Raw genomic sequence first — 16,161 nt, forward strand, 5'->3', positions numbered from 1 at the left:
ACAGCAAAGAAGTCTCTTGGAGAAATCTCAACTTGCTTTATGGAAAAGGCTCTTGTCTTAGTTAGGTTTTTATTGCTGTGAAGAAACACCATGACCACAGCAACTCATATAAAGGAAAACATTTAACTGGGGCTCACTCAGAGGTTTAGTTCATTATTGCCACAGCAGGAAGTAAGGCAGCATGCAGGCTGACATGGTGCAGGAGAAGGAGCTGAGGGTTCTTGCATCTGGATCTGCAGGCAACCGGAAGTAGTCTGAGACACTGGGCATGACTTGAGCACATATGAAATCTCAAAGCCTACCTCCACAGTGACACACTTCCTCCAACAAGACCACACCTACTCCAACAAGGCCACACCTCCTAACAGTGCCAATACCTCCTAACAGTGCCAATACCTTTTGGGGGCCATTTTCTTTCAAACCACCACAGCTCTCAGAGGCCAGCTTCTCACCCTAATCTTCTTTCAATAGTGCTTATTGGCCAGTACAGAGATGACCAAATCACAGGTAAAGCCAGAGTGGAAGAGAACATAATCTAACTGCAACAAGCAAAGCTAAGGAAATCAGTGAGCTACCTCTGAGCGGGACTGAAAGTGGGTAGATTTGCATTTCTAAAGATAGACAGCATGTGCATGTGATAAAACAATATGATCAAGCAACGCAAAATGAATTTTCCTAACCCCCCCCCCCCCACTGTCAAACCTCTTGTAACTTGGGTTTTGTGCTTATATAATGGCCCTGACTTCTGGGCACCTTATCATAGACAGAAGGCTGGCCTAGGGATGAATCCCAAGAGTGAGCAATAGAGAGTCAATGCTGCCTAACTGTTCCAAGCCTGGTGCTGGGTGCATAGACCAAGCACTGAGAGGCGAGTAGGGGACACAGAGTCAAGCCTTCCACACTTAAGGATCGCCGTGTAACTTTGCTAGGCAGTACCCATCCTTTATGGTTAAGTATACAGTTAGGAGCACGATGAGACGTTCTGGGGTGTTTTTTAAATGTTCCCAAGGCAGGCTGGCCAAGCTGCCATTTGGATCTTCTTTGCAGGGATGCTGCAGCAGGTGTTGCCTGTGGGACTCGGGGTGATGCCTGATAGAGATGAGAAAGCCTTTAAACGTTTGCCTTCCTAAAAAAAACATTCTCATTGCATCTCTGAGTACCCAGCTGGTGTTTATCCTCCACGGTAGCAGATCAGGTTATTTATCGTCCTATTTCATGATGTATTTTATAAAGTAATGAATGGTTCATTAAACTAAGTTTGGGCGTCAGTCTCCTGACAGCCGCCTACTCCACTGTACCCTTAGCGGGGGTCCTGGAGGCCGTTGGAGTGGGCTCCAGCCTCGCAGCCTCCTTTCTCCACCCCCACTTCCCCTTCTGCCCTCCGTCCCCCGCACTCCTCCCCCTGGTTATTTAGGAGATTAGAGTTCATTAATTAAATCCTGTGCTTAGATCGAACTGTAACACTATTCCAATCACATTTATCTTGCAGGCGGCAGCGGAGATGGCAACCTCGCTGGAAACGCGCGGGGGAGCCTGAGCCGGCAGCCGGAGACGCTCTGCTCGGCGTGCTCCATCGCCCCGCCGCCTCGCAGACCCTCCATCTTCCTGCTCAGTTCCGGGCCAGGCTAGCCCCGGCCCCCGGGGTGGGGTAGGGGGGGTGGCTCCCGCTTCTCCTGGGGCTCCAGGTCGTTCCCCACCCCCTGCCCTCCGCGACTCAACTGCCTGGGTCCCCCCCCCCTCCCCCGCCACACACACTCACACGCGCCCGCGAGCACACACGCACGCACACACACACACACACACTCACACGCCAGCAGGCTGCTGGCCGCTCAATGGACCGATTTCCCCGGTTTCCCTGAACCCAGCTTAGCCCGGGATGAGAAATTGCAAAATGGCCCGAGTCGCCAGTGTGCTAGGGCTGGTCATGCTCAGCGTGGCCCTGCTGATTTTATCGCTTATCAGCTACGTGTCCCTGAAAAAGGAGAACATCTTCACCACTCCCAAGTACGCCAGCCCGGGGGCGCCCCGAATGTACATGTTCCACGCGGGATTCCGGTGAGTGTGGGCCTCTGTTTGAGCGCCCTCGGGTATCTTGGGCTGGTGGTGTGTTTGGGGGACAGACAGAAAAGGGTGTTGGGGCTTCTCGGTAACTGCGTGGTCCTTTCACTCCTTTTTCTGCTTCTCCCTTCTTTCTCCACTTTATTTTTTAACCCAAAGCCCCTACAAGCCTTTGTCCTAATCGATGTGATTGGATTTCTCCTATTCTTCCTCTGCGTCCCCTCCCCCATCTCAAAACTGGGGTGTTGGTGGTAGAGCAAGAGGCGGTGTTTGGAAGGCGGGAGGGGGTGTTGAACCCTGAGATGGGCAAGGCAAGAGGTGGGAGCCCTGGCTGTGCGCTAGCGGCGGGCTCGGAAGGCCTGGCTGGGGCGATTTAATGGCGCAGGCGCCAACTGCTCTCACACCCCTCCCCTCCTCCCTTTCTCATCTAATGATGCGCAGGTTTATTCTCTTGAAGCCCCTAGGGCTTTTTTCCTCGACCCTTCCCCCGCCGCCACCCGCCTCCTCCTTTCCTGGATTTCTGCAATTCCTCGGCCCCTGCGGGAAGCAAGCCTTATGCTGAGGGCCGCCCACCCTCGCCCGGTCGAAGTCACCGCGGGGCGCAGCCTGCTCCGGCACAGCTCATCTGGAGCCCCACCCCTACCTGTGCCCGCAAGGAGCTCTCCCCACACCGCTTCCAGATGGGCGGGTGGCGACCACAAGCTGTACCCTGTGAGCCAAGCTGGGCCGGGGATGTGGAACCTGAAGAAGCCAGGCCTGGACAGAAGCGCCGGGCTGCAGGCAACCTCTTGGGGTCTCCAGCTAAGGGCTGAGAGTGCAATCAGACTTGGGCTCGGGAAGGAAAAGGTTAAGGCTGGAAACCCACCCCCACCCCCACCCCTTTCTCCGGAGTCTCGAATTTCCTCTGCCCTTTCTCCAAAAATCAATTCTCAGGCCGCGCTCCGGTGCCTGGGTCCGGCCGGAGGAGGCTGCTGTCCGCGGTGCTGACTCAAAGTCCCCGCCGTGCCGCGGACAGCAGCCCTGCACCGGGCTTCGACCCTGGCTGTCTGCGTGACCGCCATCTTTTTTACGGTCTCCCCTACAGCCGGAGGGCTGGACAATGAGGAAGAGTTTCCCCCTTTTCTTCCTTTCTTCCGGGTGTGTGTAAAAGCAGAGAATGTGCCAAAGGAGAAGGGCCGTGCGGTGGGCCTGCCCGTGTGCCAGCTGCCCCCTCCGGTTGTTGCTGGAGCTGTCACAGCTCCGTGGGTTCCCTTGGCTGAGGCCAGCGCCTGTCTGAACTCATGCTCCTCTTTAGGTCACAGTTTGCGCTGAAGTTTCTAGACCCGTCATTTGTGCCCATTACGAATTCTCTCACCCATGAACTCCAAGAGAAACCTTCTAAATGGACATTTAATCGGACCGCGTTTTTACATCAAAGGTAGGGTAGGAAGAGAGGTTGGTGGTGGTGGTTGTTGTTGCTCTTAATTTTGAAACTCAATAAAACACACAGCACAAAAACAAATCCAAAACCATCAAAAAGCAAGCAAGCAAGCAAGCAAACAAACAAACAAAGCTACAACTCATCTCACCCACCTGCAAGTGTATATGGGCTTTGTCCAATCCTAAATGCAAGCAGAGACAGTGAAAGGCCGTTCCTCTCAAATGCTTGCAGTGAGTGCCCTCTAAAAAGGAAGAAACAGGATGGCCAGTATCCTTCCTAGTTTGGCCTTGACTGAACACCATGATGTAAAGTCTGGCTGCACCCAAGTTGTCTTTTTTCTTTTTTTTCAAAAGGGAAAGAAATGATTAATTGCAAGCAGATGATCCTTTACTTAAAAAAAAAAAGTAGTTATACAATCTTATTGAAACCTTATCACATCACTAGTAGAGATGCTGGGCCCAAATATATGTATGTAAACATGGCTTTGTTTGGGTTTTGCCTGATTGTTTCCAGTAAGCCTTTGAAGCTTTAGTAACTGTAGTAGCCTGTTTTTATTTATGAAGAAGTTTTGTCTTTATTGTTTGGTTTTGTTTTAGGTGGGAGAGAAGAACAAAATTAATTAAATCTTAGTGGTTTTGGTCTCAGAACCATAGACTCCCCCCTCCCCTCCTCGCTGGGATTGTTATGCCACTAAATGCGATGTGAGCCATCTAGTGTATTCATTAGAGCTGTGAACACTTACTTTACAAACCAGTAAAGGAACTGTGTTTTTGCCCTGGCATTTATTGTCACTGTACCTTTTGAAAAATTACAATCTACTAGCAGAATCAAAAGAAACACATAGTTTCAAAAAAATGTTTTTTAATTGATATAATCATAGGATTATGGTTACAGTTATTTAAGTATTTGTGCTTAATTATAAACTAGTTTGTGGCCATTAATTCTAAACCATGGAAGTGCTTTTCAGCTTTGGCCTTTGGGATTTTCATCTAAATTTAATTTTGCAGACAATACAGACAGTTTTCAAGGTAGAAAACCTTACACCAGTCACCCAAATACGTCTCTAACTTGATTACAGTATTTTCCTACACTGAGCCAAGTCTCCCTATCTACCAATCAAAGTAACACTGCCTTCTCCAAACTTCCTGCCTTTCAATCCGTTTCTTAGGAAATCTTTAATTAATTTTATCATTGTCATTTTAAGTTGTGTTTGTAACCACTGTAAGAACTGTGCTGGGAACTGAAAACTGAAATGATTGTACCAGCCTTCATTGTCCTAGAATTTGATAATATTTCTTTTCACCCTGCTGTGGTTTAAACAGAAGGCACTGGAGTTTGTTTGCTTTCTTGTAACTGGAGAATGTGAAGTAAAAGTAGCATGTTGCTTGTCCCTCAACTATTTAAAGTGTCTGAGAGTTAAGAGAAGACAGTTATACAGAAAGCTCAATGTGAAATCAGCTGAAGTCAATTCTAACTGTCTCTTTTCTCTTGTGTTTTTTCAGGTTTCAATGGCTTATTTTTTTTATTAGCTATATCCTACTAAAGTGTAATTTCAAATAATCAAGCAGAAAAATAGATCCATGCTTCATTATTCAGCAGGCCTTAATGAGATTATCATCTCATTTCTACCTACTGCTCTTCCCATTTTCATATTTTAATAATAGATAGTACTGTACTATGTACTGACCCATATCTATTTAGCTTTATTAGACACCTGTAGTATTTTATATTCCTGAGCACTACACTCCAATAGCAAACAAGTAATCCCTAGTTACAAGCTCTAAGTCGCCAATGTTTGTGCGTTAATGTGAGCTCTTTGAGGCCTGTGTAAATTGTCTCCCTGTATTTTCTAACACAGTTTGGCATCTGTCTCCTCCCTAATCAAACACACTCTTTGAATAGACCAGAATACCAAGAAATAGTGGCTAAACTGTACACTGAATTTACTAATATCCAAATATTCTATATAGAACTTGACTGAAATATATTGCCATGCCTGTACATTATAAAAAAAAAATACAGTCCTCCCTTTGGAGCCCACAAATATGAATGTGTACTTGTACTTGAATATGCTTAAGGATCTTGTCTGAATTAAATAGAAGCATAAGATGGAAACTTGGTTCTTTTTGAAAGGAATGCATTTAATGAATCTTTCTTTATTTTAGGCAAGAAATTCTTCAGCATGTCGATGTAATAAAAAATTTTTCTTTGACCAAGAATAGTGTTCGGATTGGACAACTGATGCATTATGACTATTCCAGCCATAAATATGTTTTCTCTATTAGCAATAACTTCCGCTCACTGCTCCCAGATGTGTCCCCCATTATGAATAAGCGTTATAATATTTGTGCCGTGGTTGGAAACAGTGGAATCTTGACAGGGAGTCAGTGTGGGCAAGAAATAGATAAATCAGATTTTGTTTTTCGATGCAATTTTGCCCCTACGGAGGCTTTCCAAAAAGATGTTGGGAGGAAAACCAACCTCACAACCTTCAACCCCAGCATCCTGGAAAAATATTACAACAATCTTTTAACCATTCAAGACCGTAACAACTTCTTCCTCAGTTTAAAAAAGCTCGATGGGGCCATTCTTTGGATCCCTGCATTTTTCTTCCACACTTCTGCAACCGTAACCAGAACGTTAGTTGACTTCTTTGTTGAACACAGAGGTCAGTTAAAGGTCCAGTTGGCTTGGCCTGGAAATATAATGCAACATGTCAACAGGTGTGTATATTTTATTACATTTAACTCATACCCCACCAGATGGCAAATCAATATTGTAATCTCTTGGACATGGGAGCTATCTAGTTCACTAGACATTATGGTTGGTTTAGTTCTTGGGGAAAACTCTTATCTTTTTAATGAATGAATGGATCATTCTAGTTAAAAAGTTCAGTTTATTCTTAACTGGCAAGCAAGTGCTAAATGTTTATTCCTAACTTGTAACCAAGTGCTAAATGAAAAGTCTGTTTGTCACTCACTCCTTTTTATTTTTCCTATCCCCCTTCTTAGTGCACAGTCACAGAAATCAGAACTCAAGAACTGCCCTTGTACAAATAGGTATATCCTGGTAACACCAGTGGCTAAATTATACAATGCAATTTTTTAAAGAAAATAACAGTCTAGAAAAGAAAAAGAAAAAATGATAATTGGCTTTAAAATACCCTTTTTGTTCGGAGTTTAGGTGTTTGTAGATCTGTAGGACTAAGAATCCCCTGGATAAATCATAAATGGCATAATCTGCTTTTGTTATTAAATGTTTGCGTATTTAAGGAGCTCTATGCTGTGCCTTATGGCCTGACAGGGAGACTGGCTGGAGATTCAACGTTTTTATCTAATCCAGTAACTTTCTGTTCTGCTGTTTATAAAAATCAGAGTTTTAAAATACAGTATTACTATCTGGACTGTGCTTGAAAGATTCAATGTGGTGAGGGAGACGAGGACCAAGCATTTGATGTATTTTTAACAACTTCTCAGATAACTCTAATATGCAGCCAGAAATGAGACAACCATCCATGACATTTTTAAAGGAAAGATTAATTGTAGAACTCTTTTTCTTTGACTCATCTGAGCATTGCTTCAACTCCCAAGCCCTCCTATGTAAGGAACCCAGGCATCACACCAGAGCACAGGTCTTATTATAAGTTCAGACGGGTTCTAGAAGACCCAGTAACCAGATGTTCATGTTCTAATAGATATTCGCTTCCTGTTATTTCCTAAAATCTTCTAAATTTAAGATCTGTTTAGTTGAACTTCCATTGAAAGAGAACTCATGGTCTAGAAAATTCGTTTGTTTCCAAAATGAAGGGTAATTGCATTATTTATAGTCCAAACTGGGACCTTTTCTTTGAGAATATGCATGTGATGAGTAATTACAACAAGGCAGCATACGTACTCTGGTACCATTCCCAAGAATGTAAGAGATAATGGAACTGGACCCCAAAAGTTAACGACTGAAATATAGGCCAATGTCACTACTGAAAATGGGAAGAGACCTGAGTCATCTACCAACCTATCCCTAATCTTTGACTTCACCATTTTGCTCCATTCTGCTCCATTTTAATTCAAGTTTTATAACATTTTAAATCTTATCTAGAAGGGGACAGGCCAGTGTAATGGGGCTAGTGTATCTATCCATGAAACCTAATCAGTCTAGACAAATCTAGCTCCCAGCCCTGGATATTAACTTACCTGACTGAGACCTTCAGCACCCACCAGTGAATCTGCATGTACTTATCATTCTCCAGGTACTGGAAAAACAAACACTTGTCACCCAAACGACTGAGCACAGGCATCCTTATGTACACTCTTGCATCTGCAGTCTGTGAAGAGATCCACTTGTATGGATTCTGGCCTTTTGGATTTGACCCCAACACAAGGGAAGATCTTCCATACCATTACTATGACAAAAAAGGAACCAAATTTACCACCAAGTGGCAGGAGTCTCACCAGCTGCCTGCTGAGTTTCAGCTGCTGTATCGGATGCATGGTGAAGGGCTCACCAAGCTCACTCTGTCACACTGTGCCTAAGAACTCCAAACGGAAAGTGCCAAATGGCTGTTTTAAAAGTGCCCCCCCAAACCAAATTGAATAGTCTCCAGAATAGAACCCCAAAGACAATCTGGCAAAGCTTGTCTGCCACTTACACGGAAGGATGCCTTCTCTTCCTCCTCTGCACTGCTCTTTAAATGGTCTTAGCAGACTTAGGACCGGTGCATTGAAGCCACGTGAGTTAGACTTGATTGGTAAAGGTGATACTGCATTTGGAAGCACGCTGCACAGAGAATGGCTTGAAATAGCTGAACGTTTGTATTTTAATAATAAACTGACTCCCATGTGGATGAGCTGTCATCTCCTCCATGGCTGTCCTCTCTTGAGCCCTACTCCGATACGGTCCTCATAATCAGAGAGTTCAAGCCAGCTTCAGCAGGATCTCTTTTGCCAGGGGGATCAGAGTCTTCAAAAACAAAAAATAAAAATCTGGTTTGCAGGTTGCATATCTTCTCTCTCTCTCTCTCTCTCTCTCTCTCTCTCTCTCTCTCTCTCTCTCTCTCCCCTTCCCTCTCACGCCCCCACACTGATCCTGTTGCCCTAGTACCATTGAATTTAATAATTTGTTAGGAATAATTCTGGATTAACTTTGCTTGTATGTGTTTGCATCTGTGCTTGATGTGTTCAAGACTATGGGTAACTTTGGTGTTTCATGACAAACTGAAAAAATTATGACTTCCTTCATGATGAATTCTATAGAAAATGTCTCTTAACAAGGCCTCACTTGTCCATACTGTTATTCTACAGTAGGGTAGTCTATCTGGGTAGAGTGGCATATGGTACAGTGCCTCTTTTTCTGTCACAAAGAAAGTCCATACTGTGGCTGGCTTGAGTACAATTGTGGGAGATCCTACAAGGACCTTCTAGCCTAGGCCTTCAACTGTCTCATTTCAAGCACTGGGCTGGGCACTCTCAGAACATAGAGGTACTTTGTTGATTTAAAAGCCTGGGGAATATGAAGAAAAGAGACGTATGTTTGCAAGCTAAATACTCTATAAAGTGTTGTGACCATTTTAGAAGCACAGCCTTGTGATGGAAGACAAACTAGAGCTTTGGCCAGGCTGACCCCTGTGTGACTAATGTTAGCATTAGTCAGGTCAGATCCTTTCTGTGACATCCCCACAAACAACCATCTAGACCTGCTTGGTTTCCTTGAGACAGTTGTAGATATTATTCTCTGTCTCCACTGAAATCAAGTCTGTGTGCCTATACATCGAGCATTTCACACACACACACACACACACACACACACACACACACACACACACACACACACAAAGCCATTATGCAGTGGCGAGACTTGGTCCTAAATAACCTTTGGAATCTGAGATCAGCTGGCCATTGTTCTCCTTGCTTCAGCTGCATCAGGAGAAATCACATCTCTCCCATCCCAGGCTTTTACACTGAGCAGTGCTTTGTTCTTCCAATTCAACCCAAAGTCTGGCCAAGTTGATGTTAAATTTTAATAAGAGTTTCTTTCCTCTTTCCAAGTGCCTGTGGAGCACATTTGTTTTATGTTCCAGTGGGGCAACTCATTCTTTTCCAGAAATCTCATCTAGGTTGCTTATAGTGTTGTAAATCCCTTTGAAAATCGTTAGTTCAGTTGTCAATGCACTGCCCCTCTTTGGGAAAAAACAAGCATGACTAAAAAGAAGTGCAATAAGGAGACACACAGTTCTTATGCTTATGTACCGACTGGTCCTGAAGCTGCACTGTTCTTTGGGAGAAGCTAAATCTGACCCAGATACAATCTAATGCAAGAAAACAATTCAGATCCCAACACAGTACCAACCGTGGCACAGCTTACACCCTGTGAATGTCAATCATTCAAACAGATGAGAGGAAATAGAGGTAAATATTTCAAAATAAGAAGCACTAACTATACACAGAATAATAAGGAAATTAAAATTATGTGCTATTTAAAAAAAAACCTTTAAAATTCAATGATAATTTCATGGACGTGAAAACTAGGCCATGACTGTGCCCTCTCACTTTAAACCACACCATGGCTGTGCCCTCTCACTTTAAAGGGCATGGGATACCATGCAGCTACTGTCCTGCCATGATGGGTGTGGGTTATGGAGAGACTGATAGCTGACAGAATTGCATCTGTTATCATCAGGATTGAAAGGCTTGGCTATTCCTGAGCACTTAGTTCGTTTGACTGCAGTTCAGGGATATTAAATCCAAGATTATCTAGGCTGGCTTCTAACTCCGGAGCTTTAATCTCAATGTGCCCATTAGACCTTACTAAATAGAAATTGGGACTCTGCACCGGACAAGATGAAGTACCAAAAGACCAGAAAATCCCCAAACCTAGTTTATTGTTCCAAGATAGTCTATTTCAATTTGATCTCATCAGAATGTTCTGAGGTTTGTTTGTTTTTAATTCGGGGAGACTTTTTAAATCTTACTACAGCCTTGCTCCCTAACTTTAGACTAAGAAACCCTTCCTGTCCTCTACTGTCCCTTCCACTATAAATATAGGAGTTCAAAATCGTAAGAAAATGGACTTATCTTGGGCTCAGAAGGGCTTGGAGACTAGTTCAACCCTGCCTCTAGGAAGGATTTCTTGAGCTGATCCTCACATCCTGCTTATAATATAACAACAAATAATAATGAATTACCTGAAAAAGATTCCAGGCCCTCCTATACTATTCAACCACAAATTTACACTTTTAAAAATTCCTTTACACCCAGGTGGTGGTGGCACACGCCTTTAATCCCAGCACTCGGGAGGCAGAGCCAGGAGGATCTCTGTGAGTTTGAGGCCAGCCTGGTCTACAGAGCGAGATCTAGGACAGGCACCAAAACTACACAGAGAAACCCTGTCTCAAAAAAAAAAAAAATCCTTTACAATGTAAATCTCTCCAATTGTAAAAAAACCTTGGGTACAAAATGTTGGCAGAATATTTATTGCAGTTTTCCCTGTATAGTAAAAGCCTTTCTGGCTATTTTACCATCAGCCATACCCTTGACGTGCTAATCCAATGGTTTGGAAATGCAACCATCAGCCGATCCTACAAAATCTCTCTGTTTTCCAAGACGATTTCAAACTGTAACCACTGTCATGATGGGAAGGTTTCCTTATCAGAAAGGCAGCCAGAATTTGTCGTCTCTCCCACAGTCCCCAGGCTTGTAGACTCAAGTGCAGTGGACAGAGCAGAGGGACCATTGGGCCTCCTGTCTGTGCAGCTACACAGTCACACCCCTGCCCCTCTACGTTGGCCTCACTTGGTTGGGTCTGTTTAGTTAGTTATATTCTTTTGATAGAAACATTCTCATTTTTTTTGGCTACTTAGAACAGAGTACACCATTGGCTATGTGAATAAATTTCACCATAAAGCCCCCAAGGATGTCTGAGAATGACTAATTAAGCTGCAGAGGAGAAAAGGAAACCCACAAACCCTCGGCAGCCTGTTCATCGCTAGACTTTTGGTTTCATCCATTGTTCTAAAGTGTCAGGTGGATAATTATTGGAGAAGTTATCATTTCACATCTTAACCTTATCAGGATCGAAGACAAACTCAAAGGAGAACAATTTGGGTCTAGAATCTTTGGGATACGAACGTAGCAGTGAAGGGCTGTAAGGGAGAAAGGGGAAAAGGTTACTAAATCCACCTGCTCAGGTACACAGCAGTAGAGGAGACATTTGCCCAGTACACAGCCGTCTGCTGAAAACCACCCACTCCCCCTTGAAATAAGAGAAAAACCGCTTGTTACATCATTGTCTCATAAATCCCAGTTCAGTTATTGATGGTGTATCACTGACAGCTGAAAGCATACCTGATAATATATTCATCTTAATAAAATCTTGTTTTAATAATGTGTATGCATGATTTAGAAGTTGAAGGCTGGAAGTGACTGTGTGCTTTTCCTTGTATATAACTTCCAGCAGGGGCCCCTTGAGTTAAGAAATGTTTTCCATGTTGTAAGTAATTTCAACAACAGTCTTTGAATTGTTGTATTAGTTTAATTCATTAAGATTGTACAAAGAGAAGTGAATAACTTCGACGGTTCTTCATTCCTTTCAAATGGCATTCTGAGGACTTTTCTGTATAGTTCTGGGTCCTCAAAGCCTTATTTCTCATAACTGCTTGAATGCATCAGGCAAACATTTGCTTAGCTTCTATTACTTCCCAAATGTGGATGACTGACCTTTTGACTACAGAGTCACGGCTGTGTGTGTGTGTGTGTGTGTGTGTGTGTGTGTGTGTGTGTGTGTTTGAAGAGCGCTGATGGGACACCACAGGCGCTGAGAATAGAGGGCGTCTTGGCCAGTTCATCTAGGCCACTTTATCTGTGGACCATTTACTCAAGGCCACTCATGAGTTGACGCCAAGGACCAAAATGACTAATCCTGCCTCTCTTGCACTCTGGCTGCTTTGCCACAAAAATCTAACGCTTCAAATGGGAAATGTTTTAGGATGTTATTGTTTGCTATGTAATATTTCTGAACATTTATTTTTATTGTGATGATTTGTTGAAGATGTGTGTAATTGAATAGATGCTTTAATCCTTGGTGAAGTTCCTTCTCTTATGTCAGTAGAATCAGTGAGGAGCTGCTGCTGAGTAATTGACTCTAGTTTCAGATAATGTTGGGGTGCTGGGATTAGGGCCTGGTGGGTGTTCAATGTATCAGCAACACTGAACATACTGAGGAGCACCTTGAAATAGAATTCTTGCTCCTCAATCCACATTTTGAATCGTTATATCCTGAGATAAGTCCAGCCTAGGAAAATCCCTGATTGGTTCTGATGTGACATATGAAAACTAATAGTGTATTTCACAGTCAAATATATTTATACAACTTTGACCGGAGCCATTGAATGCTGATCATTCCTTGGATAATTAGTACCAAGTATTCCTTAAAGCTATTGCGGGATATGACAATATAGACAAAGTCTTAGTGACTCAAGTGTCCACTTCTAGCCAAACCATCTACTACTTTTTAAGTTCATAGGAATCTGTGGGTGTAGTCAGAATAGATACAAACTGGCAGATGAAGTGAGGAGCACAGCTCTAGTGTACTTCACCCCAAGGCTAGTTCTTTATATTTCACTGTGTTTCAAACAAAGAGGCAAATCTCTGGCCATTCATCTTCATAAATGGATAAACCAAGGAACAGAGAAGTTCAATGATTCATTCAGGTTCAATTTGGGATTCATCCCCAGAGGCTAAAGGATTCCTCAGGTGGTCTGATTTCTCAACCTCTGAACAATGCCTCAAACGGAGGAATGCCTCCAATGCTGTGATATTTGAGCTAAAATGAAACCACCACTGCCCCTGCCCCCAAAACAGAAATTTGTAGAGCTAAAAATCTAAGACCAAAGCACATAAGCAAGGTGTTCAGTTGTTTCTAGCCCCTGTTGGATAAGGTGCCACTGTCCTTTTGAAGTTTCAGGCCATGCTTCTCTCTTTACTGTGCACATGAAAAGCCCTTGATCATCACAGGTACCCAAGGGCACCTTTGATTTCCTTCTGTGGGGTTGAGAAAATGGTTTTGTCTCTGCCGTGCAGCTAGATGTTTAACAGCTGCTCTGGTAAATAAGTATTTACAAGTTCCCCTGTATACATAACCTCATCAGACCCAACCTCAAGCTACTAACTTAACGTCAGCCAGCTCAAATGTGCCAAGGCTCCCCAGAGCCAGCATGAATTGGCTTTGACGTATGAGCTGGTTCCAGCACAGCACTGCCTGAACAATTCTGAATCAGTGAGTACCAACTAGAAGCTGGGAGCAGTGGCTTTGGAGGATGTTCAAATGCCCCTATCAACAAGACAGCAAATCTACCTTGGTCAGTTTACTAATTCCTATACACTAAAAAAAAAAAAAAATAGGAGCACATTATTATTGTTATTATGCCCTTTAGGTTAAGGCCCTAAGGTGTCCGAATATTTCTTAGCCATGTGGTGATGAGAGTCTCTCAACAGGTCCTCAGCTTAGGAGATTGTCAGCCATGGCTTTCTTAATGTCAAGGAGTGACCTTCTAGGTAAACATCCTCTAATTTAATTGCCTGTTAAAAGCATGTTTGGGTGAGTTTTTGCTTGTCCGCTTGTCGTCCTTCTGACAACACAAAATTCACAGGCATTCGTCAAGCTGCAAAGAGGCAGACAAGATGCTGTTCGGCTTATCTAGCCCTAGACACCTGCAAAAGCTCCTTGGCTCATAGTCTGCCCCATCGCCACCACCAAGGGAGGCTCAGCCTCATGCCTGGAGCTTGCGTGAGTAAACAGATGAACGCTTCTTAAAGATTAAGTCGCAATGATCCAAAGACGTCACTGCATTGGAAGACCTCTGGACCACTTCAGAGGCTGAGCAGACAAGATTGGCAGGGTAAGGTGCCCTGTGCTGCTCTCTTCACAGCTTAGCTAGTTATAAGTCTGGCCTCTAAAAAACATTCTACCAAGCAACATGTTGCTCTGTAGTTCTGGGACACTGAGTAGCAGATGTCCTTGGGCCATGGATGCACTCCCTGCTGAGGACCTAGAAGTCAAGCACAGTGATGAGACACAGAATAAGCTTGGTTTGCACAGTGGGAGGTTTTCTGGTGGGAACCATCCTTAGGTGGGTTTAATTAAATCCTTTGAGAGGTGATGATGGGGAAAAGTTTACTTAATTCCTCAGACAGTGAATGGCCATAGATTTTCATTCTGCATAGAGTGAATCAAAGTTAGATCACAAAGGGCCAAATCTGCTTTCTTCACATAATAAAATATCCAGCAGGTCCTGAAAGGTATTTCTGCACGGTAGATGTTGTAAACTCATGTTGGACATTTTCTGCATTGTGTTTAAAAGGCCAAAGTGTACCTATATACAGACACCTGCTACATAGTATACCCACAATATAAACAGGAGGTTGACGTCTAACTCACAGAGGTCCACCTGCCTCTGTCTCCGGAGTCCTGGGATTAAAGGAATGTACCACTACTCTGAGCACTGTTTTCTGTTTTTCTTAATCATCGTTGACATGAGCTTGTTTCTTTATACTGAGCAAGCTACATTTTGTTTCAAATGAATCAGGTATGTATTCCAGGGTTTTTCAACCCTCTAAACAAATTGTATGTCGGCATAACAAATGCCCTTATCCTCTGTCTCTTTCTGACCAGAGGAGAAGTCCATACCTACAGGCACAAGGGACTTGACCAGGAAACTCCATTTTATTTTGAACATATTCGCTGCTACCCAGCCTTTCCCCTGTTAGATAGGAAGGCAGAGGAGAAAAATGACCATGGGAGAGAGGTTTGGACAAGAACAGGTTGAATATAATCCTTGATGCACTTGCAAAAGGTCAGTTGTTTTCTCTGTGAAACCTGGAATCTTTGTCAGACCCCATATCAGAAATACTGTTGAACCACACTTCAAGATCCAGGGCTAAGCACAGTCCTGCCACCAAGAGCCCCAGGAGAATGTACATATGAACTGAATTTTGCCACTAGAGCATACCCCATGCCAGTGGACTTTATGACCAGCTGAGATTTAATCAAGCATCAGTAACTGGCACTGAAGTCCTCCCAGGACCTAGAGCAGTGGTTCTCAATTTTTCTAATTCTGCAACCCTTTAATATAGTTCCTCATATTTGAGTGACCCCCAACCATAAAATTATTTTCATTGCTACTTCATAACTGTAATTTTGCTACTAGTATGAATCGTAATGTAAATATCTGATATGCAGGATATCTGATGTACGACCCCTATGACAGGGTCATTCAACCCCCAAAGGGGTTTCGACCCACAAGTTGAGAATCACTGATCTAGGACAAACAAATCTAAGCATCACAATGCAAGACCACCTATTCAAATGAGCTGCTTACTTAATAGCACAGCAAGGCTTCATGGATCTAGACCATTTCTGTTTCCGCTGTAGGTCAGCATCCTCAATGCCGAAATTCAGAAGTGGCATCTCTATCCAGCTAGAATTAAAACCACAGATTTCATGCTATGCTCAGAAATCTAGACACTCAACTGTAAAAGCATAAATTGGAAGTAAAGACAGAAGAACATGTGACGGTTTCTCACGCTTAATTTACTTTGTTTTCACCTTTAATTTCAGTACCATTTTAAAGGATAGAATGTAGAACAAAGCCCTTTCTATTGTGACGATGAAACTGAAAGGCTAAAATGTGGGGC

At 43.4% G+C, this 16,161-nt stretch overlaps 1 protein-coding gene and 1 long non-coding RNA gene across 4 annotated transcripts in view; one reads left to right on the plus strand and one right to left on the minus strand.

The window, feature by feature from the left end:
• LOC128112896 (uncharacterized) overlaps window positions 1-5,637 on the minus strand; it is a 183,433-nt gene extending 177,796 nt beyond the window's left edge. For all 3 annotated transcript variants that reach the window (XR_008219219.1, XR_008219220.1, XR_008219221.1), the window contains exon 1: window positions 3,631-5,637. This is a non-coding gene — a long non-coding RNA (uncharacterized LOC128112896). The remainder of the gene's footprint in view (window positions 1-3,630) is intronic.
• On the plus strand, window positions 1,477-12,549 carry St8sia3 (ST8 alpha-N-acetyl-neuraminide alpha-2,8-sialyltransferase 3). The gene is made up of 4 exons (XM_052742315.1): window positions 1,477-2,055; window positions 3,353-3,475; window positions 5,644-6,201; window positions 7,725-12,549. Exons 1-4 carry the CDS (start codon window positions 1,877-1,879, stop codon window positions 8,005-8,007), a joined length of 1,143 nt encoding a protein of 380 aa, XP_052598275.1. The 5' UTR covers window positions 1,477-1,876; the 3' UTR covers window positions 8,008-12,549.
• Window positions 12,550-16,161: the final 3,612 nt, after the last annotated feature.

The sequence above is a fragment of the Peromyscus californicus genome, unplaced genomic scaffold, assembly GCF_007827085.1.
Source record: "Peromyscus californicus insignis strain IS unplaced genomic scaffold, ASM782708v3 Scaffold_17__1_contigs__length_78620276, whole genome shotgun sequence".
NCBI lineage: Eukaryota > Metazoa > Chordata > Mammalia > Rodentia > Cricetidae > Peromyscus > Peromyscus californicus.

Coding starts and splice junctions, on each gene's coding strand:
- St8sia3 (XM_052742315.1), top strand. CDS start 1,877: ATGAGAAATTGCAAAATGGCCCGAGTCGCCAGTGTGCTAGGGCTGGTC. Junction 2,056..3,352: donor ATGTTCCACGCGGGATTCCG/GTGAGTGTGGGC, acceptor GCTCCTCTTTAG/GTCACAGTTTGCGCTGAAGT. Junction 6,202..7,724: donor ATAATGCAACATGTCAACAG/GTGTGTATATTT, acceptor ATCATTCTCCAG/GTACTGGAAAAACAAACACT.